The sequence below is a fragment of the Palaemon carinicauda genome, chromosome 41 (genome assembly GCF_036898095.1).
Source record: "Palaemon carinicauda isolate YSFRI2023 chromosome 41, ASM3689809v2, whole genome shotgun sequence".
NCBI classification, from domain to species: Eukaryota; Metazoa; Arthropoda; class Malacostraca; order Decapoda; family Palaemonidae; genus Palaemon; species Palaemon carinicauda.
In genome coordinates this window covers 13,354,625-13,382,447 of record NC_090765.1, presented here as the reverse complement: position 1 = coordinate 13,382,447, position 27,823 = coordinate 13,354,625, and the positions used below count along the sequence as shown (strand labels likewise).

At 40.8% G+C, this 27,823-nt stretch overlaps 1 protein-coding gene across 1 annotated transcript in view; it reads left to right on the top strand.

The window, feature by feature from the left end:
• The window catches only part of LOC137632203 (histone deacetylase 8-like), an 86,977-nt gene extending 59,154 nt beyond the window's left edge, over positions 1 to 27,823 (top strand). The window contains exons 7-10 of the mRNA XM_068364088.1: positions 5,489 to 5,661; positions 5,798 to 5,892; positions 10,804 to 10,909; positions 27,359 to 27,823. Of these exons, the coding sequence (XP_068220189.1) occupies positions 5,489 to 5,661; positions 5,798 to 5,892; positions 10,804 to 10,909; positions 27,359 to 27,399 (415 nt within the window). The 3' untranslated portion in view covers positions 27,400 to 27,823. The remainder of the gene's footprint in view (positions 1 to 5,488; positions 5,662 to 5,797; positions 5,893 to 10,803; positions 10,910 to 27,358) is intronic.

Below are 27,823 nucleotides of genomic sequence, written 5' to 3'. Positions count from 1 at the left end.
AGATAACCCTTACACAAGGCAGCCAGACAATCATTGTCATCTTCTTCTTACGTTTATGAATGTTACAAGCCCCGCCCACAAGGGGCCAGACAAACTTTGTCAGCATTTCATTATGTTTGTAAACGTTGGCAAGCCCTGCCCACAAGGTGGTTAGGCAAACCAACGGAGGTATGACTGCTTCACTAGCTGTTTGTTTTATTTTGTGGATTACATCTTAAAAAGGCTCCAGCTAGTCGACGATCAAATTCCTTGGCCAATAATGTTGCAATTCGTCGCACATATATTATTCCCACAAACGGGCTCAAACTCATTGTCAAATGTTTACCCGGAGGCAAAGAAGTTATGCATGTGCGACAGCAGATGGGCGTGCATATATGCAAGCAAGCGATCTTTTTTCTGACAAGGACTATAAAGCATTTTACAATTAGAACTCCATTCTAATAAATTATAAAGTGTTGATGGCTATATCTCTTACGTGAAACCAAGTTATGCATTACTCCTCTACCCTCCCATAACCAGACCTACTGCATATGTGGTCTGCCTTCATCACAGGCAGTTCCTTCCTATCTTTCTGATCCGAGGTCTTAGTTTTTTTAAACATACTTAGACCCTATGTCTATGTCGATGGGAGGAACGTAGAGAGTAGAGGTCCCCTTTTTTGTTTTTGTTTCATTTTTTGATGTTGGCTACCCCCTAAAATTGGGGGAAGTGCCTTGGTATATGTATGTATGTATGTATGTATGTACTTAGACCCGAAACTTCACTTAAGAGAATCGGTTTCCTGGAAGGGATCATTCAAAACTTATGTTTTGCTGATCGGAAATAAAGAAATACAAACTTTTCATCGTTCAAAGGAAGGAGAAGATCTTGGTTACGAACGTTTATCAATGTTCTCCAAACTAGTTCCTAACACATCTGATAATTCGAGCTATGCCTGTATGTTTGTCCCCCTCCCAGTCGTATTACTAGTCCGCAGATGGACTTATGCATACATTGCCTGTCCAGCAATAGATAGAAGATACTTATCAATTTTACCTTTTGGAAGTAGTTGTGTGCAATCGGTCGGTAAGCCCAAAAGCCATCACTAAGGACATTTGCTGTAATATCATCTTCCTTTAAGCAGTACTGGCTTCCCTGGTATACCGATCTATAACACACTTACTTGGCCAACTCCCATGGGATTGGTGGCAGGAGCAGTACAGGATTCTTCCCCTTTTCATAGCAGATGTGTGCAACTGGTTACACTTCTTGACATCAACTCAAAATGTTAGTTGCTACGCAACTTCTAGGCCCCTCGGGAGGAACCAAGGAGAAGTGACTTTTCACTTGAGAGTCAGGGTCGCTTGTTCTACTCAATGGAACTTGCTAGCCCTTAGAGGCTAACAACAGTCACATTCCCTAGATTTTATTGACTACCCTATTGGGCAATTGGTTGACCAGGTAGTTCAGAGGCCTTCCCATTTTCTGATGATTGGAAGGGGGAAAAATCTTTCCTTGGATCCATTGATGCCTCAAGTCTAAGTGGAATCAAGCAAGCGATTCCCCGAACACCCTTGTTCAAATAGGGTCAGAGGAACTGACGGACCTCAGATGTGGGATGGCAGACTAGATCCTCTGCAAAGAGGTCGGTTCCCCCCCCCTGAAACTGATGCTCTTTAGAGGCATCAAAAAAAGTGTGGGGGGCCCCATATGCTGCACCACACCATTTCTGGCCTTTGGCCCTAATCAGGAAGATATCAGCATATAACTCTCCTAGAGATGGGGTCAGCCTTCCTTGCCCTTCAACAGTTTCACCTGTTCTGGGCGGGGCACTCCGTGGTCCAGATGAACGACAACACCTCAGTAGTAGCTTACATAGCAAGCATGTCGGTACTTTTTACAGCCCCTATGCCGTCTAGCAGCAGAGATACTCAGATGGGCGGAAGATAACTTGGTGGCTCAGCCTGCTCGGTTCATTCCGGGCAAGGAATGTGCTTGCAGACTTAGATAGTGGGCTCTTGAGTGGTCTTTGAATCATCTAGTAGCCACTAAAATCCTGACTTTGTGGAGTTCCCTGGCTGTGGACCTATTCGCAACGGCCCTGAAATTCAAGCTCCTGCTCTGCTGTTCCCCTGTTTTGAACCCCCAGGCTCTATGACAAGATGCATTTCAACAGCAGTGGGACAACATCAATGTTTACGCTTCTCTCCAGTTCTGTTTGATGAGAAGGTCCTCAACAAAGTTAGAATAAGCTAGAACTTATCAATGACTGATAGTACCGCTATGGCATCATGCACAGTGGTTTCCCGGACCTTCTTGCTACTCCTGACGGGTGGCTGGTGAATCTCAGGCAATAAAGCTTATTATGCTAGGACTTTGCATTTATTATTTCTTTTCCTTCATTAATCCACTTCTATCAGTTTTGGAATTGCATTTTGAAAGTCAGTGGAGTTTCATAAAAAAAACAACAACATAATTTTAGTAATGAAATTTATGTCTGTAATCTCTTGACATTCACAAATATGCATCTCCCCTCTCCTTTATTATTATTATTATTATTATTAAATGCTAAGCTACAACCCTAGTTGGAAAAGCAGGATGCTATAAGCCCAGGGGCCCCAACAGGGAAAATAGCTCAGTGAGGAAAGGAAACATGGAAAAATAAAATATTTTAAGAATAGTAACATTTAAATAAATATTTCCTATATAAACAATAAAAACTTCAACAAAACAAGAGAAAGAGAAACTAGATACAACAGTGTGCCTGAGTGTACCCTCAAGCAAGAGAACTCTAACCCAAGACAGTGGAAGGCCATGGTACAGAGGCTATAGCACTACCCAAGACTAGAGAACAATGGTTTGATTTTGGAGTGTCCTTCTCCTAGAAGAGCTGCTTACCATAGCTAAAGAGTCTCTTCTACCCTTACCAAGAGGAAAGTAGCCACTGAACAATTACATTGCCGTAGTTAACCCCTGAGGTGAAGAAGAATTGTTTAGTAATCTCAGTGTTGTCAAGTGTATGAGGACAGAGGAGAATCTGTAAAGAATAGGCCAGACTATTCGATGTCTGTGTAGGCAAAGGGAAAGAACCGTAACCAGAGAGAAGGATCCAATATGGTACTGTCTGGCCAGTCAAAGGACCCCCTAACTTTCTAGCGGTAGTATCTCAACGGGCGGCTGGTGCCCTGGCCAACCTACTACCTCAAAACTAGTGATGTCAAGAAGCTAGTGATATAGTTTTAACTACAAGATTAAAAAGGCTAAAGAATTATTTTGTACCCACAGATTGGCCAGACTGAGTTGGTACTTTACTAGAAGGGTAGGCTTATTTCCAGGAAGGAAAACAGGAATATATTTAGTTTTAAGGTAGACTTCATCATTTAACCAGCTTTGTGAGAGGATATATGAACACCAGGTGAGTATAGAAATAATTAGTTTTATTATTATTTTGTTTATTCTGCTGTTTATGGATTTATTTTTTAGTATTTTATAGCAGTTTTAAATCTTCTAACATTAGAATGCAAATACAGAGATTTACATTTGTAATTTCAATTTCATTTTTTAAAAACTTTAAATTAACTAGATAAGATCATTTTCACATGCAAGTCTAAATATAGTGTAAACATGTCTAAAAAAAATAATATAATTAAAATTTTTGTTAGGTCTCTCCTCTTGTTGAGTTTCTGGGCTTTCGTCCGTGTTGTACAATTCATGCCAGATTTATTTTCTGGTCCTGGTAGTCATCTGTCATTGTCCTCCTTATTTTTGTTTTCAGTTGGCCTTTGTCTTGCTGCTTTTAGACATTGTATTTCCATCAGTTAATGCTCCTCTCTCCTTCACCACATACTCAAATTATGTCTTTGAGACCCACCTTTCTAAATACTGTACACATCTTTCATTAACTAATAAATTTTCATTCTTCCTCTCCCCCTATATTACACTGTCTTCCTTCCTCTCTCCACTGTTAGGTCTTATAATATCACAAATTCTTATAACTTTATCATTTTTAATCCTTAGTATTTTTATCACCATCTTTTACATTTAATACATATGAACTACTTCAATGCATTTTCCACATACCATATTTGATGGACGATAAGACGCACCCTCATTTCAGCTGGTCAGATTCAGGAAAAGTTTTTAGTATATTTAAGCATATATTGTTGAAAATAGTCTAGCTGTACAATGCAAAAGCAGAAACGTATCTTATAGTTCCTTGCATAAGACGACCATTAGTGCATAGGCAAGCTTTTGTTGTATACTTGAAAATCCAAAATCAATTATATAGAGACCATTTTATATCAAGCTTTTGCTAAAAACGCAACATAAAATCGAAGCCGTTGCTTTGTTTATGTTTCATCACCGATCATAACGAAAAAACGAATGCATGTGCACATCTGTGTGTAAGTTAGCTTTTACAACAACAGATATCTTACCAAGTATTGGTTATGAAATAATGTTAATAATTTTGTTTTACTTACATTATCCTTAGTAATTCAAAATAATTGAAATAAGAGCAATTCTATATCAAGTCTTTCTTAATTCATGCTGCCTAGAACAGAAAATATTGTTTTGTTTATGTTTCATCGCCAATCATAATGAACAAACAAACATATTTACACATTCAATCAATAACTAACAATACTAAGAACTTTTAGTAAAGATGTTATTACAAATATTTTACTTGCCATATCCCTAAAAATTTCTACATTTTGCATAACAGAAAATCCATCTTGTTTGTGTTTAGTCAACAATAACAAAGTACCGCTAATGACAGTATGATGTGACAGAGAAGATGGTGCTTGATTGGAGAAAGAGTGAGGGTAATTCGAATCATGGTGGATTTTTACTGAAAAATAAATATGCTAATCTAAATTTGCTTTCCGCCATTATTAACGATGCCATTAAAATGATCGAAGGCTTAGGAAAGAGAAAGTTAAAAGATTACTGAGAACGCAATCATAACTTGGTTTACATTTTGTCAGCTGATGTTTATAAACGAAAGTCTCATAATTTCAGTTTTAAAACCGACAATATTACAATAATACCAGCTATAAAAATTAAATAAGGATGCATGGAGTTTAGTGCAGGTAAAAATACTTAGGTAAGCTAGGTTAGATTAGCCTAAGCCTACAGTAGATCTCAAACTTTACCTACGATATATAAGACGCAGGGTGATTTTTTTTAACCAAAATTTTTGGAAAAAAGTGTGCTTATAGGCCGTCAAATACGGTAACCCCTTAAAGGCTAGATTTACCTCTATGCTCAGTTTTTTTAATCCTAATCTTGGTATCTAATTTCAGTCTTTTATATTTTCTCAAGCATTTTAAAGACCTTATTTTCTGGTTCTGATATTATCACCAATCCTTCTGCTTATGGATAAACTTAAAATGTCAAATATTTTGATATTATGGAGTTTGTGTCTTGATTATATAGAGTTACTTGTCCAAAATTAGGGTAGCCCTTTTTATTGTTATATCAAAATGTGATAAAATATTCCTCATTTTAGTACTCTGTACAATGTATGCGAAGTATACATGCCAGATGCAGTCGTATGTCAGTGCGGCGCTGATGTAATTAGCGGTGACCCTCTAGGAGGGGCAAATGTCACGCCAGAAGGTTTCAAGTCTGCTATCCGACAAGTTCTAAATCTCAACAAACCCACTCTCTTCCTTGGTGGAGGCAAGTATGGTAGAGTATGGATTAATATTATAGTCTAATTCTGCATAGTGTTTATAACAGTACGCTCAAGTAGCAAAGCCTTATTATTAGAATGGGGAAATTTACAGTTATATTGAAACTGTGTATTGCATTTCAGGTGGTTATAATAAAATCAATGCAGCAAAACTATGGACATTATTAACAGCATCCATCCTCAACGTATCTCTCAGTCTAGAAATACCAGAACACAAAGTAAGTTTTAAAATATTATCAGATAGAGTTGAACCTTTCAGGTTTGGAATAAAGTTTTTAATTTGAGCATAAATGATGTCGGGTATTTCTATAGTCATGGAAGATTGTTTAGATGTTTAGTGAGCTAAAAATATTCACCATATTGACCAGTGGTATTGGAACAACTCCTGAAGGTGGCTGCCAGTTACATTCGACTGCAGGGGGGGGGGGGGGGGCATTAAAAAATCTCTGAACTAAAACAAGTCCCCTTTGGAAACTGTTTACTGCTAATTTCCATTTTAGATGGTCCCAACATAAATCTATAACATCATTGTATTTCATTCTGCGTCTTTCAGTAATCTTATTTATGCCATCCTTCCATCTCAATCTAGATGTTTCCCATCTCTTCTACCCTTAAGAACCCATTCCACAATTTGCTGTACATCCTGATATTCAGGCATTCAATGTATATGGCCAAACCATCTTAACTGGCATCTTTCTATTTGTAAAATTACTGGTTCTGTTCCCAAGGCTTCTTTTATGGTGATGTTTTGCAGCTTTTCTCTTTTATGTTACTCCAAAGATCAGACATAGGACACGCATTTCAATAGCTTAAGACCCATGTTTCACAACCATACAGGAGTATAGGCTTCAGGACTGAGTTGAGCATTAATAGTTTTACCCTTCTTGGGAGGGTATCCAATCATCATCGCCACCAGCTTTTATAACTTCAGCTGCAATGTTGTCAGGCCCAGGTAATTTAATATTTTTTATTGATTTCAATGTTAATCTCACTTTTCCAATGTAATTGGATATTCCTAGGCTAAAATCACTGGCTATAAGACAACTTGCACTCACTGCACAGCCTCTACAAAGTTTACCATGCTTCCAGAATGCTAAAATCACTGTTATATCAACTTCCACATCAATTTCAGCTTTTATTACTGCATCTTCATTGTTTTACAGTTTGTTAGATTGCTCAGCCCATCTGTTGTTGATATTAGGGTGTGTGAGGAGCCCATAATTTTTTTTTTTTTTTTATTGATGATCAATTTGCTGTGGTTTCTCTAGCTCTACATTTTCTTACCATTCTTTAAAAGATTTTTCCTGGAGCTTTCAAATTTAATTAAAATTTCCTTCCCTATCCTCTTCCACATTTCATTTTGGGCTTATCTTTTGATTAGATTTGCTAAGTTCTTATAAAACTCATACTCTCCTTTCTGGGGATCTTTCCTTCATCCATAGTCAAATACTATTTTGTTTGCCCTTTGGAAACTGGACCTTGCAGCACACAACGTCAGGGCTCTGTCTAGGGACGACCTTGCTGTGTTACTAGAAGAGCTGAAGGAAATAAATTGTGTGATATAATAGGATTGAGTGAAATTAGAAGAACTGGGGAATTCTATATAGAATTAAAAGATGGCCATATATTTAGCTTTAGAGGACATAAAAGGAACAAAGAAGGTGGTGTGGTTTTCTCTGATTAATAAAAATCTTGCTGGTAACATAGAAGAATTTTTTAGTACTAGTGATAGAATTGCAGAATGAATTATCAAACTAAATAAGAAGCATAAAGTGAAGATCATTCACATTTATTCACCAGCAACATCCTATACAGAGGAAGAAATAGAAATTTTTTTTTATGAAGATCTGGAGATATCTGAAAAAATATAAGACGCAATTTACATTTTTTTTTTGTGATTTAAATGCTAAAGTAGATCAACAGAAGAGAAGAGAATCAGCAGTAGGTAAATTTGGAGTATGCATAAGGAATGACGGGGGAGACATGCTTGTAGAATTAGCTGAAAGAAGCAATGTTAAAATTATGACCACCTTATTTAACAAAAAGGAACATAGAAAATGGACATGGAGAAGTCCAAATGAAGAAACAAAAAATGAAATAGATTTTATCCTCAGTGATAAAGTCAATTTAGCTAAGGACATAAGTGTTAGATAAGTTAAAGTCAAGCAACCATAGAATGGTAAGAAGCAAAATTTGTTTAGATCTAAGGAAAGAGAGCAAAAAATTAATTTTTACAAAGAAAAATCTGGTGAGTTTAGTTTAGCAATACAAAATAGGTACTCCTAGCTACATGATGAAATGAAAGCAAGTAAAGAAGAAATTAACAACAAATTGAAAAAAATTGTATTGGAATCAGTACAAGAGACTGGTGAGAAAGTTCCCAAACAAGACCAAGAACTATCAGAAAAGACCAAAACCTAATAAAGAAAACAATTGGAAAAAAGGATAAAGTCTGAGATTAAATAAGATTAGCAGAACCCTAAAAAATGATAAACAAACTAAAAACCCAAGATATTCATAAACACAATCTGACCAAAATTGAGGAAACACTAAAGAAAGGAAGCAGTATCAAATTGATGAAAACAAGACTCGAAATAGGTCGTTAACAAGTGTATGTTTTAACGGATGAAAATGGGAATATCAAGAATGGAGAGGGAGTGATAAAATTATAGAAAATTTCTATACAATGCTATATAGGTAGTAGGTTAACCAGGGTATCAGCCACTTTTTGAGATACTACCTCTAAAGAGTTATGGGATCCTTTGACTGGCCAGACAGTACTACATTGTATCCTTCTCTCTGGTTATGGTCTATTTTCCCTTTGCTTACACACACACACACACACACACACACACACCAAATAGTCAGGCCTATTCTGTACATATTCTCCTCTGTCCTCTTACACCTGACAACACTGAAATTACCAAACAATTCTTCTTCACTCAAGTAGTTACTGCACTGTAATTGTTCAGTGTCCACTTTCATCTTGGTAAGGGTAGAAGAGACTTTTTAGCTTTGGTAAGCAGCTGTTCTAGGGGAAGGACACTCCAAAATCAAATTATTGTTTTTTAGTCGTTGGTAGTGCCATAGCCTCTGTACCATGGTCTTCCACTATCTTGGGTTAGAGTTCTCTTGCTTGAGGGTACACTCTGGTACACTGTTCTATCTTGTTTCTTTTCCTTGTGATTTGTTAGTTTTATAGTTTATATAGGAGTTATTTATTTTAATGTTACGCTTCTTGAAATATTTTATTTTTCCTTATAGCATCCTGCTTTTCTAACTAGGGTTGTAGCTTAGCAAGTAATGATTATAATGATAATAATGATGATAATGATAATAATAATAATAATAATAATATAAGAAATAACTTTACCAATAGAAATGATGAAACACCTAAGTCTGTTCCAAAAGAAACGTAGGAGAAGTATGGAAAGCATTAAAAAGCCTGGAAAGAAGCAAAGCAGCAGGAGATGGCCTAACAAGATTTCAAAGAGAAACTGGTTTAACTTTACACAAAATGTCTGCTAGAAAGCTCTAAACCTACAGCTTAGAAAAACTTTTTCATTATACTAATTCACAAAAATAGAATCTTAAAAAGACCTGAAAAATTACCACTCAGTAAGTTTACACTCTGTAAATAGAAAGAAAGCTAGACTTTGATCAATCAAGAGACTAGGCAACCTTTAGAAGTAAGTATTCAACAACTGACCATATCCATGTAATTAACCAACTAATGGAAAAATCAACAGATTATGAAAAACCACTATATATGGCATTTATAGACTGTGAGAAAGCTTTTGATTCTGTCAAATCTTCAGCAGTAACAAAAGACTTCAAGAGACAAGGAATAGATGAATCTTATACTAGAATACTTTAAGAAATCTATAAAAGAAGTACAACAATCCTATAACTATATAAAGATAGTGAGAATATTCCGATTGAGAAAGAGTTAGATAAGGAGGCCCATTCTCTCCTGAATTATTCACAGCATGCCTAGAAGAAGTTTAGAAAATATATATGGGGAAAATGTAGGACTTAATATTAATGGGGAATACCATAACTTAAGATTTACAGAGGACATAGTTATTTAGTGAATCATGTAAGGAATTGCAAAAGATGATGGAAGATTTGAATAGAGAAAGCAAAAATGTAGGACTGAAAATGAATATAAGTACAATTAGGGTAATGTTCAATGAAAATGCAGACACTACATAAGGGTTATGGACGAACCTCCAGATTTTGTTAATGAATATATTACGTACTTGGGACAGACAGTAAGCGTTTCCCCGGGACACTTGGCTGAAAATAAAAGGATAAGCATGGGATGGAGAGCTTTTGGTAAGCAAAATGTGATTATAAAAGGTAAAATGTCATTTTGTCTTAAGAGAAAAGTATTTAATCAGATGGGCCTACCAGTATTAACTTATGCATCAGAAACTTGGAGCCTTACTCTAAACTCTTAAAACATGAGCTAGTTACAATTCCAAGAGCAATGGAAAAGAATGATGATAGGGATAACAGTAAGAGACAGAAAAAGCACAACATGGTTAAAAAAAGAAATGGACATGGGCAGGACATCTAATGAGAATAACAGATAACAGATATATGTTAAGAAAGAACAACAAAATGGGTCCCTAGAGATTGCAAAAGAAGCAGGGGATGGAAGAGATAATGATTGATTTGCAAGTATAAAATGGCAAAGGAAGACCATAAACAGGCAAGTGGAACATATCTGAAGTCTTCATTCTACAATGGACTAATGATGGCTGATGATGATGATATATATATACACATATATTATATAGAGAGAGAGAGATGTATATATACAGTATATATTATATATATACTGTATATATATGTATATATATATATATATATATATATATATATATATATATATATATATATATATATATATATATATATATATATATATATATATATATATATATATATATATGTATATATATACTGTTTGTGTGTATAAACTATAAATTTGCAACATTACTGTTACATACTCTTCTGCTATGTTATAAGATATCTATGATTTATGATAAATAACCTTATTATGAATTAAAGTGTACTTTAATTGCTTGCATTCACTAAATAAAGGAATTGAATATTTTCAGTATTTTCCTCTTTACGGGCCAAGTTTCGAGTTGGAAGTCACTGCAGGTTTACGGAAAAGTGAAAATACAGAGAAGTCATTGGATGACACTATCAGAACTGTCCAGAGTAAGTATGTTTTGTAATGTTGTACAGTATATGGTTAGATTTAGTATATAATCATGTATCAGTTTGAAGCGAGCAACTTTTTACACGAAGTATAGAAATTATATCCTGCTTCCATATAAAATAAGAAAAAGCCCAAAAAGTAGATTAGGAATCCTTCATCTCTCACACTCACTTCTCAGTATATAATATTCCTCTTAAATTGACATCACTGTACCCTGTTGGGAGTGAAGTGATGGTAGACCTCAGTAACAATGTCTGTTTTTATAAAATGAGGTAAAATCCCTCTTTTTATTGGTACAGTTGGTAAACAATTGCCCTCCATAGATGAATTTCTTGTGTGGAGATAATTAAAATAATGAACAGTTCTGTATACTGTATGGTCTGTATGTCTGTCATGTTGTAAACTAACTCAAGGATGTATGATTATTTGAGAGTATGGTGCTAGATAAGTGGTGAACCCACTATGTTTATAGCATGATGAGATAACTTTATGAGGTGTAGTAAAAACATATGTATGGTAAATATTTTTCCCTTCATAAGAGTACTCTTCGCATATAATCTTCCTCTATACTTTTAGGATAGGAAATGAAGTGAGCGATTGGTTTCCGGTGAGAGTGGGGCTGAGACAGGGATGTGTGATGTCGCCGTGGTTGTTTAACTTGTATGTTGATGGAGTGGTGAGAGAGGTGAATGCTCGAGTGCTTGGACGAGGATTGAAACTGGTAGACGAGAATGACCATGAATGGGAGGTAAATCATTTGTTGTTTGCAGATGATACTGTACTGGTTGCAAACACAGAAGAGAAGCATGGTCGATTAGTGACAGAATTTGGAAGGGTGTGTGAGAGAAGGAAGTTGAGAGTTAATGTGGGTAAGAGTAAGGTTATGAGATGTACGAGAAGGGAAGGTGGTGTGAGGTTGAATGTCATGTTGAATGGAGAGTTACTTGAGGAGGTGGATCAGTTTAAGTACTTGGGGTGTGTTGTTGCAGCAAATGGTGGAGTGGAAGCAGATGTTCGTCAGAGAGTGAATGAAGGATGCAAAGTGTTGGGGGCAGTTAAGGGAGTAGTTAAAAATAGAGGGTTGGGCATGAATGTAAAGTGAGTTCTGTATGAGAAAGTGATTGTACCATCTGTGATGTATGGATCGGAGTTGTGGGGAATAAAAGTGATGGAGAGACAGAAATTGAATGTGTTTGAGATTAAATGTCTAAGGAGTATGGCTGGTGTATCTCGAGTAGATAGTGTTAGGAACGAAGTAGTGAGGGTGAGAACGGGTGTAAGAAATGAGTTAGCAGTTAGAGTGAATATGAATGTGTTGAGGTGGTTTGGCCATGTTGAGAGAATGGAAAATGGGCTGCCTGTTAAAGAAGGTGATGAATGCAAAAGTTGATGGGAGAAGTACAAGAGGAAGGCCAAGGAGTGAAGGAAGCTCTGGGTGATAGGAGGATAGATGTGAGAGAGGCAAGAGAGTGTGCTAGAAATAGGAATGAATGGCGAGTGATTGTAACGCAGTTCCGGTAGGCTCTGCTGCTTCCTCCGGTGCCTTGGAAGACCGCGGAGGTAGCAGCAGTAGGGGATTCAGCATTATGAAGCTCCATCTGTGGTGGATAATGGGGGAGAGTGGGCTGTGGCACCCCTAGCAGTACCAGCCAAACTCAGTTGAGTCTCTTGTCAGGCTAGGAGGAATGTAGAGAGGAGAGGTCCCTTTTTCTGTTTCATTTGTTTGATGTCGGCTACCCCTCAAAATTCGGGGAAGTGCCTTGGTATATGTATCTATGTATACTTTTTGGTTAAAGGTAACCAGTTTGATAAACCAATACACAGGAAGATTAGACTTCCTTCAGTAGCTACAAACCTGTGATCCCAGGCTAGATGCTCATGATGAAGAACTAAACACTCATGATCAAAAGCTTTAGGCTCACGATCACAAGTTATAAGCTTGTGATCACGAGATAAACACTTGCTCAAGATCACGAGCAGGACGCTCATGATTGTGAGCAGGCCGCTTACGATTGCAAGCAGGCGAGCTAGATTCTCACAAGCTATAAGCTAACGATCAAGTGGTGTAAGCTCACTATCAAGAGCTATAAGCCCACGATCACGAGATAGACGCTCATAATCACGAGCACGAGCTAGACGCTCACGATCAGAAACTGGAGCTAGACGTTCACGATAGTGAGTACAAGCCAGATGATCATGATCACGAAGTAGACGTTCATGATCAGGCTAGACGCTCACGTTCAAATGCTAAACACTAAATATCACAAGCTGATGTTCACCATTAAGAGCTTAATGCTCACGATCATGAGCTACATGCTCAAGGTCACAAGCTACATGCTCACAATCACGAATTACACACTCACGGTCATGAGGTACATGCTCACAATCATGAGCTATACGATCACAAGCTAGACGCTCACAATCACGAGCTAGATGCTCACGATCATGAGTTTGACGCTTACGAGCTAGACGATCACGATCACGAGTTCAACACTCACGATTACGTCGTACAGTAGACACTTACGATCACGATCTAAACACTAATGAGCTAGACGCTCACAAACATGAGCTCTAGACGCTTACGATCACGAGGAGACGCTCGTGATCTAGATGCTCACAGTCGCAAAGTAGATGCTAACGCTCACGCTCATGCTTTTGTGCGAGACACTCGTTCTCATGAGCAAGACACTCACGCTTTCGTACGAGACGCTCACGCTCTCGTGCGAGGCATGCATGCTCATGAGCAAGACGCTCATGCTCTCGTGCGAGGCGCTCACGTGGGAGATGCTCACACTCATGAGCGGGACGCTCACGATCTCACATGAGATGCTCGCAACTTAAAGCAAGGTGCTCGTGACCATGATCATGATCGCTGATTCTAGTTCAGCCATCGTCAGATCACTGATCATAATTGTGTCGATCATTTAACACCCAATTACCGATCGCTAGCTCGCTAGTTGCCAATTGCCAACACCGATTGCTGACAATTGCTGATCGTCAACCACTGGAAGATCACTGATCACCAATCCCCGATCACTGATCACCAATCCCTGATCACTGATCTTCAAGGTTCGATCTCCGATCTCCAAGTACCTACCTACAGCTCCAGTTACCAGCTTATATAGCATCAGCTCAAGGCTCATTGATAGCGATACCGATCGCTGACCCCATGCTTGCGTGTCACCAGTGTAGATCTCGGATTTATCAGATTTATCAGATCTCTGATTCGTTAGCTGCCAATCGCCGTTTTTCAACAGCTAGACGATCTCCAGTTGCTTATCTATAGCACCGTTTGCTGTTTTAATGTTCGACTGCTAGTCGTTTGTTATCTCACACGACGATAGCTCATCGTTCGGTTGCTTGCTGTTTGCTTGCTTGACGTTCACTGGTAGGAAGCTAGTGATCAATAATAAGCCTGCTCAACTCCAGGCTTCTAAATCAGCAACTACTTCAATGAGAGGGAGCTGCTCAAGAGACACACATTACTTAGATTTTGCAGAGTTGATCAAGTTTTAACACAGTTTTTACCTTCTGGGAACCTAGAACTACACCCTTCTTCAACAACGGGGATAATACGCTAGCACAAAGCTCATTGCCCTTCGCTCTTTTGGGTTCTTGTTTGTGTATCACAAACAGGGCTTCTTGGGTTCCTGAAATTTTTTCGCCTTTTGCGAGATCATAGGGATCCACATCAAGGTTGCCAAGTTTATGGATTAAATCTGGCACACTCACGGTAATTCATCCCTCATGAACGTAGGTGTTTACACTTACACTTTGTTCATGCTACAGGAAGGCTTACGAGCAAATTGCTTCAAGAACCTGGTTGCTGCTCCAGTTGTTACCTTCTCCCTTGTTGTCCCGTTTAGTATAGGGCTGTTCATGAGCCGACTTTGCTTGAACAGGAACTACGCTAGTTAGACAGTCTCCTAAAGCAAATGGGATGTAGTAGGGGTGACAAATCCCTTGAATGTGTTCTTCCCCCTCCATCGGGAGACACAACCACATGGGGTATCCGTCATTCTCTCTCTCTTAGAGAATTAAATTCAGTGCTGTCTATAGCAATTTATTTGCTATAATTTGTGTCGGCCCCAGATGGGTGACCGACGAGAATAACCGAGATTGTCGGAGTTTTGTGTTCTCCTGATCTCCGTTGGCCCTTATATCCTTGGACCTTAGAGGGAACACATTCAACCTCTATCTGCAATCCATTCTGATGAAACATTTTTTCCTATGCTTCATGAAACTCAGTCTTGTCCATGAAGTTGGCGGATGACTTTCTCCCGTAACCGGAGCTCTTCCTTAGGCTAGAGTGGTTAGGAAAGAATACCTTCCTTTCTCATTGGAGAACCCCTCAAACGAGCTCGAAATAATCGGTTCATGGCTTAAGAGCTTTAGACTTTGCCTCTGAATCAGGCTGTGAGCACATCATAAAGGAAGCTACTCACAGGTCTGGTAATTGCTTGGACCTCGTATACACTGACTCCCCTGGCGTTATAACTAGTAAGGTTGGTTCTCCAGTCGGGACATCTGATCATGCCTTGATTTCATTATTAGTGAAGACTGAGCAGCCTGTCCCTGATATATCATATTCTTGTAAAATGATATTTTAATTATGAAATAAATTTTTGAATATACTTACCCGGTGAATATATAGCTGCAACTCTATTGCTCGACAGACAAAAACTGTACAAAAAAACTCGCCAGCGATCGCTATACAGGTTGCGGGTGTGCCCATCAGCGCCATCTGTCGGCCAGATACCAAGCTCTATGTAAACAAAGACTCAATTTTCTCCTCGTCCCACTGCGTCTCTATTGGGGAGGAAGGGAGGGTCATTTAATTTATATATTCACCGGGTAAGTATATTCAAAAATTTATTTTATAATTAAAATATCATTTTTAAATATTTAACTTAGCCGGTGAATATATAGCTGATTCACACCCAGGATGGTGGGTAGAGACCAGTAAAATATGTTTACATTTTATGAGCTAAGAGTTTTTATTTCATTTTAGAAGTTATCAAAATAACAAAAACAAAATAAATAGGTACCTGGTAAGGAAGTCGACTTGAACGATTACTCTGCCTTATAAGTACGTCTTCCTTACGGAGCCTCGCGATCCTCTTAGGATGCTGATAGACCCCTAGGAGCTGAAGTATCAAGGGCTGCAACCCATACAACAGGACCTCATCAAACCCCTACTCTGGGCGCTCTCAAGAAATGACTTTGACCACCCGCCAAATCAACCAGGATGCGAAAGGCTTCTTAGCCTTCCGGACAACCCATAAAAACAACATTAAAAACATTTCAAGAGACAGATTAAAAGGATATGGAATTAGGGAATTGTAGTGGTTGAGCCCTCACCCACTACTGCACTCGCTGCTACGAATGGTCCCAGTGTGTAGCAGTTCTCGTAAAGAGACTGGACATCCTTTAGATAAAAAGACGCGAACACTGACTTGCTTCTCCAATAGGTTGCGTCCATTATACTTCGCAGAGATCTATTTTGCTTAAAGGCCACGGAAGTTGCAACAGCTCTAACTTCGTGCGTCTTCACCTTAAGCAAAGCTCGGTCCTCCTCACTCAGATGTGAATGAGCTTCTCGTATTAACAATCTGATAAAGAATGATAAGCATTCTTTGACATAGGCAAAGATGGTTTCTTAACTGAACACCATAAATCTTCAGATTGGCCTCGTAAAGGTTTGGTACGCTTTAAATAGAACTTAAGAGCTCTAACAGGGCATAAGACTCTTTCTAGTTCATTGCCTACGATCTCCGATAAGCTGGGAATATCGAAAGATTTAGGCCAAGGCCGAGAAGGCAGCTCATTTTTGGCTAGAAAACCAAGTTGTAGCGAACAGGTGGCTTTTTCTGACGAAAATCCGATGTTCTTGCTGAAGGCATGAATCTCACTGACTCTTTTAGCCGAGGCTAAGCATACCAGGAAAAGAGTCTTTAGAGTGAGATCTTTCAGGGAGGCTGATTGTAACAGCTCAAACCTGTCTGACATGAGGAATCTTAGCACCACGTCTAAATTCCATCCAGGGGTAGCCAAACGACGCTCCTTGGTGGTCTCAAAAGACTTAAGGAGGTCTTGAAGATCTTTATTGTTGGAAAGATCTAAGCCTCTATGCCGGAAGACCGATGCCAACATGCTTCTGTAGCCCTTGATAGTGGGAGCTGAAAGGGATCGTCCTTTTCTCAGGTATAAGAGAAAATCAGCTATTTGAGCTACAGAGGTACTGGTCGAGGATACAGAAACTGACTTGCACCAGTCTCGGAAGACTTCCCACTTCGACTGGTAGACTCTAATGGTGGACGCTCTCCTTGCTCTAGCAATCGCACTGGCTGCCTCCTTCGAAAAGCCTCTAGCTCTCGAGAGTCTTTCGATAGTCTGAAGGCAGTCAGACGAAGAGCGAGGAGGCTTTGGTGTACCTTCTTTACGTGAGGCTGACGTAGAAGGTCCACCCTTAGAGGAAGACTTCTGGGAACGTCTACTAGCCATCGAAGTACCTCGGTGAACCATTCTCTCGCGGGCCAGAGGGGAGCAACTAACGTCAACCTTGTCCCTTCGTGAGAGGCGAACTTCTGCAGTACCTTGTTGACAATCTTGAACGGTGGGAATGCGTAGAGATCCAGATGTGACCAATCTAGGAGGAAGGCATCTATATGTATTGCTGCTGGGTCCGGGACTGGGGAGCAATAGATTGGAAGCCTCTTGGTCAGCGAGGTTGCAAAGAGATCTATGGTTGGTTGGCCCCAAGTGGCCCAAAGTCTCTTGCACACATCCTTGTGGAGGGTCCATTCTGTTGGAATTACTTGCCCTTTCCGACTGAGACAATCTGCTATGACATTCAAGTTGCCTTGGATGAACCTCGTTACTAGGGAGATGTCTTGACCTTTTGACCAGATGAGCAGGTCCCTTGCGATCTCGTACAACGTCAGTGAGTGGGTACCTCCTTGTTTGGAGATGTACGCCAAGGCCGTGGTGTTGTCTGAGTTTACTTCCACCACTTTGCCTCGAAGGAGAGACTTGAAGCTTTTCAAGGCCAGATGAACTGCCAACAGCTCCTTGCAGTTGATATGCATGCTCCTCTGACTCGAGTTCCACAGTCCTGAGCATTACCGACCGTCTAGTGTCGCGCCCCAGCCCACGTCCGATGCGTCCGAGAAGAGAACGTGGTTGGGAGTCTGAACAGCCAGGGGAAGACCCTCTCTTAGGTTGATATTGTCCTTCCACCAAGTCAGACAAGACTTTATCTTTTCGGAAATCGGGATCGAGACCGCTTCTAGCGTCTTGTCCTTTTTCCAGTGAAAAGCTAGATGGTATTGAAGCGGATGGAGGTGTAGTCTTCCTAGTGACACAAATTGTTCCAGGGATGAAAGCGTCCCTACCAGACTCATCCACAGCCTGACTGAGCAGCGTTCCTTCTTCAGCATGTTCTGGATGAATAACAGGGCTTGACTTATTCTGGGCGCCGACGGAAAAGCCCGAAAAGCTAGACTGTGAATCTCCATCCCTAAATACACAATAGTTTGGGATGGGACCAGTTGCGACTTTTCCAAATTGACTAGGAGTCCCAATTCCTTGGTCAGATCTAGAGTCCACTTGAGATCCTTCAGACAGCGACGACTGGAAGAGGCTCTGAGAAGCCAGTCGTCCAAATAAAGGGAGGCTCGGATGTCCGATAAGTGGAGGAATTTGGCCACATTCCTCATCAGCCTCGTAAACACGAGAGGAGCTGTGCTTAGGCCAAAGCACAGGGTCCGAAACTGGAAGACCACATTTTCGAAAACGAATCTCAGAAAAGGTTGGGAGTCTGAGTGAATGGGGACGTGGAAGTAGGCGTCCCTTAGGTCTAGGGAGACCATCCAGTCTTCCCTTCTGACCGCTGCTAAGACTGACTTTGTGGTCTCCATGGAGAACTTCGTCTTTGTGACAAAGACATTCAGAGCACTGACGTCTAGCACCGGTCTCCACCCTCCTGTCTTCTTTGAAACTAGGAAGAGGCGGTTGTAGAATCCCGGTGATTGAAGGTCCGAGACTTTGACCACCGCTCCCTTCTCTAGCAAAAGAGACACTTCCAGTTTCAGGGCTTGTCTCTTTTCTTCCTCTCTGTACCTGGGGGAGAGATCGATGGGAGACGTTGCTAGAGGGGGTTTGCGTACAAAAGGGATTTTGTACCCCTCTCTGAGCAACTTCACAGATTGTGAATCTGCGCCTCTCCTCTCCCAGGCTTGACAGAAGTTCTTGAGTCTGGCTCCCACTGCTGTCTGAAGTTGCGGGCAATCAGGCTCTGCCCTTAGAGGACTTGGATCCTTTCCTCTTCCCTCGCTTCCCTTCGGCACGAGCACCTCCTCTGCTGGAGGCTCTGCCATGAAAGGGCGGAATAAAGCGAGACGCTGGAGTGTCTATCCTCGGTCTAGCGGAAGATGAAGGCAAAGGGGGAGCTTTGCGAGCTGAGGACGCAACTAGATCGTGAGTGTCCTTCTGCACTAACGAAGCAGCAATTTCCTTTATCAAGACTTCTGGAAACAGGCACTTGGAAAGGGGAGCAAAAAGAAGCTCAGATCTCTGGCATGGTGTAACTCCAGCAGACAGGAACGAGCAGAGAGACTCTCGCTTTTTCAGGACTCCGGACGTGAATGAGGCAGCTAGCTCATTGGACCCATCACGGACGGCCTTGTCCATGCAGGACATAATGAGCAAAGAAATATCTTTATCTGTCGAAGAGATTTTCCTGCTCAGGGCTCCTAAGCACTAGTCTAAAAAGTTGAAGACTTCAAAAGCCCTAAAAATCCCTTTCATAAGGTGGTCCAGGTCCGATGATGACCAACAAATCTTCGAGCGTCTCCTGGCAAGGCGGCGGGGAGAGTCTACAAGACTTGAGAAGTCGCCCTGGGCAGAGGCGGGAACTCCCAAGCCGAGAACTTCTCCCGTGGCATACCAGACGCTCGATCTAGAAGAGAGTTTAGCTGGGGGAAAGGCAAATGCTGTCTTCCCTAAACTTTTCTTGGACTCTAACCAGTCTCCTATCAGCCGCAAAGCTCTCTTAGACGAGCGTGCGAGGACGAGTCTAGTAAAGGCAGGTGCGGTAGAAGGCATGCCTAATACAAACTCTGACGGCGGAGAACGAGGAGCCACAGAAACAAACTGGTCAGGAAACAACTCTTTGAATATAGCCAAGACTTTTCTAAAGTCCAAAGATGGTTGAGTTGACTTAGGCTCGTCCAGTTCTGATTGTTGATCGTCTTGTTGTTCAGCAACATCATCATCAGAAAGTTCCTCATCCGAAAACTGATGAGGAAACGGCAACGGAGTGGGCAACGTCTGGTTCGCTGAGTCCGGTCGCACTGGTGCATGCGTGACGGAGCCGGACGCAACGTCATGGAACTGCTGCACAGTCTGTGAACTGTCAACAACCATGGGAGCGCGAGGACGCACAGCGTCCACCCGAGACTGTCTAGACTGACTGGGTTGAGCAGTGGAAACCACACCGGGTTGCGGAGGTTGACGCACCGCGTCAAAACAAGTCACCTCTGATGGTTGTTGAACGTCCTGAACGTCAACAACCACCTCCGTGCGTCGCTTAACATCAACGTGCGGCTGGCAACCCACACTGGATCGCATCGGTGGAGGAACCACCTCAACTGGTAGACGCGAGAAGGTTACCTCAGCGTCAACAGGACGCACAACCGATCGCTTGGAAGGTTGTTGGCTAGAAGGTACGGTAGCAACCTTCTCCGCATGAAAGTCCTGCATCAAAGACGTAAGCTTGGACTGCATGTCTTGCAGCAAAGCCCATTTAGGGTCTACGGGAGCAGGTGCGGCGACAGACGGTGTTAGTGACTGAAGCGGTACCGCTTTGCCTCTCTTAGGCGGTGAGCAGTCATCAGATGACGGCAACGAGTCCGAACTGACCCAGTGGCTACAACCGGGACGTTGGACTTGTCCTGAAGGGACCGATTTACGTTTTAAAGGTCGTGAGACCTTGGTCCAAAGTTTCTTACGAGAAACACCTTCAGACGACGAGGTATAAATGGGTTCTCTCGTCTTACGTAGGTAGGGGCGATCTTGGGGAGATACGCCTGATACCATGGAGGGAACGTCTGTTCGCTGATTAAAGCCTCTCGAACCCATGCGTCGTGCGACATTGCTTCTCCCCTGGACTTGGGAGCTTGCAAGAGGTCCCGGACTAGGAGGACGACAGGCACGAACAGACGAACCCTCAAGCGCAACACTGTTCACAACACTTTCACTTGGCACTTTATCACTTCCCACTGCACTTTGGCACTTAAGCTCCTTAACATCCGCCATGAGTAGATTGCGGTCACTAGCCAGGGACTCAACTCTCTCCCCCAGGGCATGGATGGCACGCATCATGTCAGCCATCGAAGGTTCCTGAGTGCTAGGAGGGGGGTTAGGAACAACCACTACAGGGGAAGGAATAGGTTGTGGGGCATGAGGAGAGGAAACATCAATAGACCTAGAAGAACTTCTCCTAATTCTATCTCTCTCTAGCCTGCGTGTGTACTTTTCAAATTCGATAAAATCGAATTCCGAAAGGCCCACGCACTCCTCACACCGATCTTCCAATTGACAGGTTTTACCCCGACAATTGGAACAAACAGTGTGAGGGTCGATAGAAGCCTTCGGAAGACGCCTAGAACAGTCCCTAGCATTGCATTTTCTAAACTTGGGAACTTGTGAAGGGTCAGCCATTTTGAATTGGTCAAGGGAAAATTCCAAAAAACGATCTAAGTCATCAACTATGAATCCGATACAAAAAAGAGTTCAAGGATTTATTTGAAGAAAAACCCTGCACAGCGAAAGCTCAAAACCAGAATATAGTACTTCACCAAAGATGATGTGAAAAACTCCAGTTAGCAACAGCGAGTAAGGTACGTCTTGTCGACACGTCGACAGAGAGAAAATTGGGTCTTTGTTTACATAGAGCTTGGTATCTGGCCGACAGATGGCGCTGATGGGCACACCCGCAACCTGTATAGCGATCGCTGGCGAGTTTTTTTGTACAGTTTTTGTCTGTCGAGCAACAGAGTTGCAGCTATATATTCACCGGCTAAGTTAAATATTTAAAAGTTTATATGAAATCCCAAGCAGACTGGAATGGGATTTTGCATGATCTTTTGGGCTTGAATTGGTCACAATTATAAAATAGTGTAGATCCTGTTGTCCCTTTGAATGAGAATCTAGTCAACATAATTGATAGGCGTATCCCTTCTCGTGTGCTAAGGTACCGAGTGAAGGACAAACCGTGGTTCAATGATGATTGTAGACATGCTTATTTGGAGAAGCAGGAGGCCTATCACCTTTGGAAGGGTAACAGATCAGATTTGACCTGGAACAACGAGGTTTTGCTCAGAGAGTTTATGCCTCAACTGAAAAGGAGTACAATTTAACCATAAAAGTAACACTTTCTGGTACAACTCAGGAACATAAATGGTGGTCTACCCTTAAATCTGCACTCTTTGGTGTAGATGCAACAGTTCCTCCTTTACTTAAACCAGATGGCTCAGTCACTCACTGTCCAAAGGAAAAGGCAACTTTTGGCTGATGTTTTTGACAGTAAACAGAGTAATGAAAATCTTGAACTTCCTCATTCCTGTTTTCCTGAGGCTAAACTAACTAGTTTAGCTTTTTGATCTCGTGAGATAAAAGCTCTGTTGATGGACCTTGATGCTTATGGAGGTGTAGATCCAAATGGTATTTTTCCTTTGTTTTTTATAAAGACAGCAGATTTCTTAGCTCCAAAGTTATCTGTCATTTTGCACAAGTTAGCAAGAAGAGGAGCTTTTAGCACTTGTTGGAGAATTGGTAATGTTACTCCTCTATGTAAATGTGTTTGTGGTAGCTCAAGTCCCACTGATTACCGCCCAATTTCCATAACTCCCATATTATCTAAAGTTTTTGAACGTCTTGTGGCAAAACGTCTTAATAGGTTTGCTGAAGGTAATCATCTACTCCCTAGTTTGCATTTTGGTTTTCGTAAAGGCCTTGGAGCATGTGATGCCCTTCTTACAATCTCCAATGCTGGTCAGAAATCCCTTGATTGTGGTCAGGAAGTTCGTATGATTGGCCTTGATTTTAGTGCTGCCTTTGACCGTGTTAATCATGAGGCCCCTGTTTTCAAACTGAAACAGTTGGGAGTGGGTGGGTCGTTTCTTAGCATTATTATTGATTTTTTAAGTAGTAGATCTCAAAGAGTTGTTGATGGGCACCATAGTGATTATAGGAATGTGATATCCGGTGTTCCACAGGGTAGTGTTCTTGGCCCATTACTTTTCATACTATATACACATGACATGTGGTTTGGCCTAGAAAACAAGCTTGTTGCATATGCAGATGATGCTACTCTCTTTGCATCAGTTCCATCCCCTGAATGTAGATCTAGGGTTGGTGAATCCCTTAATAGAGATTTAGCTAGAATTAGTGCATGGTGCAAATTATGGTGTATGAAGTTGAATCCTAACAAAACTCAAAGTATGATTGTAAGTAGGTCAACGACAGTGGCTCCTAAACATCCGGATCTCAGTATTGATAATGTTTCTTTAAATTTGTATGACTTTCAAAATTTTAGGAGTGATTCTCGACAGAAAATTTACTTTTGAGAAACATATAAGGTCTGTGTCTTCTTCAATTGCACAAAAAATAGGCTTATTGAGAAAGTCTTTCAAGATTTTCGGTGATCAATCTATTCTGAAGAAGTGTTTTAATTCTTTCATTCTACCTTATTTTGAGTATTGTTCTCCTGTCTGGTCTTCAGCTGCTGATTCTCATCTTAATTTGTTGGACAGAAACTTACGGTCTATTAAATTTCTTATTCCTGATCTAGATATTAATCTTTGGCACCGTCGTTCAATTAGTTCATTATGCATGTTGCATAAGCTTTTTCATAACTCTGACCATCCTTTACATTCAGATCTCCCTGGACAATTCTATCCGGTTCGTAATACTAGGCAGGCAGTTAATTCTAATAGCCAGGCTTCTCCATCATGAGGCTCAATACTACCCAGTACTCTAGAAGTTTTATTCCAGCTGTTACCAAGTTGTGGAATGATCTTCCTAATCGGGTAGTTGAATCAGTAGAACCTCAAAAGTTCAAAGTAGGAACAAATGCTTTTTTGTTGCCCAGGCGGACATGAGTCTTTTTATAGTTTATTTATGACATATCTGTTTTTCATGTTGTTAATAGTTTATGTATGACATGTCTGTTTTGACGTTGTTACTTTTTTTAGAATGATTTATTGTTAATTTGTTCTCTTCATTTATTTATTTCCTTATTTCCTTTCCTCACTGGGCTATTTTTCCCTGTTGGAGCCCCTCGGTTTGTAGCATCTTGCTTTTCCAACTAGGGTTGTGGCTTGGATAGTAATAATAATAATAATGTCTTTTTCACCAAGGAAAGAGAGTCCGCATTTGAGCTACAAAAGATACTCTTTTGTATCTTCCATCTTCCCTCGGGAAATGGGAAGCAGTCGCTCTCTTCTTCCTCCTGATTGGAACATCCGATCTCATAGGAAGACATGGTAGGCTAGGATACCGCCGAGCTTCATCGGTTACAAGTCTCCACTTTTAGTCTCTCCTCGTGGGACAAGCTTAACCTTCAAACCTTATCATACAAAGGAAGATTTTGCGATCAATTAGTTAGCTCATAATTTCCTGTACAGGATAGGCCCTCTTCTTGAAAACCTCGGCCTACTGTCTGATCCTAAAAGTCTCAAATTCCTGCAAGACATCTTCAGTTTACCTTGATCTGAAAATTAGAGTAATCGAAGTTAAGACTCAAGGTCATATCCAGTTTGGGTATCTGTAAACTGAGTCATCATCCTGTAGAAACCTCCGCTGGTTTGACAAGACCGCATCAGTCCCCGTCAAATGCGACCTCTGAATGACTAGTCTGGTCCCAGGAGCTTTGGCACAAGGGATTGTCCTTCTCTTGGTTCTCTACAAGACCTGAGCAAGAAACAGTCCTGGTAAAAAGGCTGCCACACGAGAATCTCACCCAGGGAGCCGATCTCCTTGTTCTTCCTGGATTTGACGCTTCCAGTAGAGGCATCAAAGAAAAGGTGGAGAGTCCATATACAGTACCACATATCTTTAGAACTAGGGTCAGAGCATGAATGATATTGTCTCTTAATCCCCTAGTAGACATCCTCTTCCTTTGGGAAATTACCGGGAGAATGACAGTGATTCGTCGGCTTTCTGTTCGTGGGAAACACTTCCTGCTCCTATGTGGTCTCCTCTTCGGGATATCCTGTACACGGGTTTGGATTTTATAGAATCTAACTCAACTGCAGGAGTCTTCCTCCTACGGCCCCTGTTTTAGAAGTGTTCCTTCATGAAGCGGAATGATTGTCAATGACAGGCATTGATCTTTTTTCTGTGGGAGAATTACTGCGGTCACCTGTTGGTTTCCCTTTTGCGAGCAATTTCTCCGAGAAAGGAAAGTAAGGCTTCTCCCTTCTTCCATACAAACTTGTAGTCGGTCTTGTCTCATTAAGAGACTCGACTAGCACAACGGTCTAGATGAGTCGTCTTGCCGGAAAGACGTCACATCCAGTAGCATGTCTACAACTTCAGAGAACCTATTATGGACTTCCTTTACGACTAGATGCTTCGTGGTGAGGGTTGAGTGAAGTCTGTTTTCTCTTCTTGTGAGTGCTATTCCAGTTATGCACTCAAAGTTGCCATTGAACAGAATAACGCTCTTAGGCAACGGAAGACCTTTGCTCGTCCATTGACCAACTTTTCCATTTGTTGCTCTCCACAGAGTTAGAACAAATTTTTCCCGTAGTGGGGTAATAATCCTTCTATGGGACGGATGGCTTCTTCAGTCCCAGGGTTCCTCCCTTGAGGACCTAGAACACCTAAAAGAGCAGTTTTCTCCTGATGTCGAAGACAGGTCTCTCCCAGTGTGGTACTCGACCAAAAGAAGAGATGTACCCTATGGGCCTCCCTCAATGTGTCTCGCTTACGGCGAGAAACAAGTAACATCTAATTTTGTTCTGGACAGGTTGAACCTCAGGTTCAATCCCTCCAAACCGGAAACCTGCCACTCTGTAATCAAGGCTGTTACACCAGTAATTACTTGAGGACATACCTTGAGGAGGATGCTTACCTAGCACGTTTTATATTAGACTCCTATTCCTGACTGAGAGTCATTGGGTCATATACTTGTCATTGATTCTTCCTTTTCACGCCATTTAAAAGAACTCGCTCCTTAGGTTCAGCATGCTTCGCTAACCCTAGGAAGGTCAAAGGAGGCTTATAAGGATCTCGTTCGTGACTAGGACATAGGTCATATACCAGTCACGGAATCCCTTTCCTTCTCCTCATAGAGGTGACCCAGAGCTCATAACGTTTTAGGGCAGAATCTGTCCATAACATTTAGAAGCAGCTCCTTTGGGACACTTACCATGCCATTGGTAGGTTGAAAGCGTGTCTGATCTTTACCTCACCTTACCTGCAAGACATGACCCATAGAAGACCCGATACAGTTCCTCTATCGCTCCTGTGGTGGTGACGTAACAAGTGGTTTAAGAATACCACGGGTAAGGCTGGGAGGCTGGGATGAATGAAAGTATGTCTGGCTCTTTTACTTTCATCATCTTCCCTTCTTTTGGGGAACAGCACCATGGGTCCCTTTGCAAGCTGGCTTCAACCTGTGCAGGTAATAACAACTTCCCTTGTGTAAGCAAGTACAGTATAGTTTATTTCTGTATACTTGTACACGTCCCCAACGCCTCCTGGAAGGTAGTTGTTGGGAAACTTCCATTTATGTGTAGGGTTCCTATTTAAGCTAGGAACATTCTTACCTAGACATTCATATGATATCTCTCACAACTACTTGGGTTGCTCAGGCTGCTATCATACTCGCATATATTGATAAGCGAGGCGACAAGGTTTCCCTCGATTACAGTCTAATACTTCACAAATAATAAAAGGTCCGTTAGTATGGGAACAAATGAGAAATATTTTTCCCTAATGCAAACCTGTAGTTATTTATATAAATTGGCTCGCCATCACTTATCCCACAATAAGTCCTGCTTACAATCAAAAAGTGATGTAGCTCACAGCTGTGAGAGTATATATAGACAGCTGGATACCCCCCAGCCACCCCCTGCCTACCCACTCAAGTGGTTAGGCAGGGTTGCCACCTCACATTTTGAATCTAATGGCTGCCTTCCAGCTCCGCCAAAAGTATATCCATGCTTGTATTAGTTAGGGAAAAATGTAAATTGTCCCTGAATTTGTCATATTTTCATTAGTCAAAGAAATTTCTATTGCTTTACAATAATGTCACTATATTTATGAATTCAGAATTATGACAATTTTTATATTTGGGTATACAGGATACAAATATTACTATCCATTCCATTTTCTATTTTGTTATTTTTCAATATTTTTTTCTCAATTTTTATTCGCAGATAATGCTGAGCAGCTGGCAATAGCTCTGGGTAAGAAATGACTGCTATCTGTGATGTGAAGTCATAACATTAGGGTTTCTGTGATATTTATATATAATAATAGTTTCAGACATAACATTCCGTGTAAAACTTTGAAAACTTTCCAAGTATTAGACCAACATGACCTATTTTAATTGTATAGATTTTAAAGTACTGAAATAGACCAACATAACCAAGTTTTTTAACTTTTTAGAGAATGGAAATTTCCTGTAGGTATGATTTATGGAAGTGACAATGGAGTTTTTTTTTATTTTAAGCATATATAAACATGACTTAGATTAATATTTTAATAATTAACAATTACAGTACTATACAAAACTATATTTAGTTATACTATACAGTGCTCATCGTATTTGTTATGTGTCCTATTTTTACAATCTGAATCTTTGTAATATAAGCATTTGAATAAAAGTTAGTATCATATTA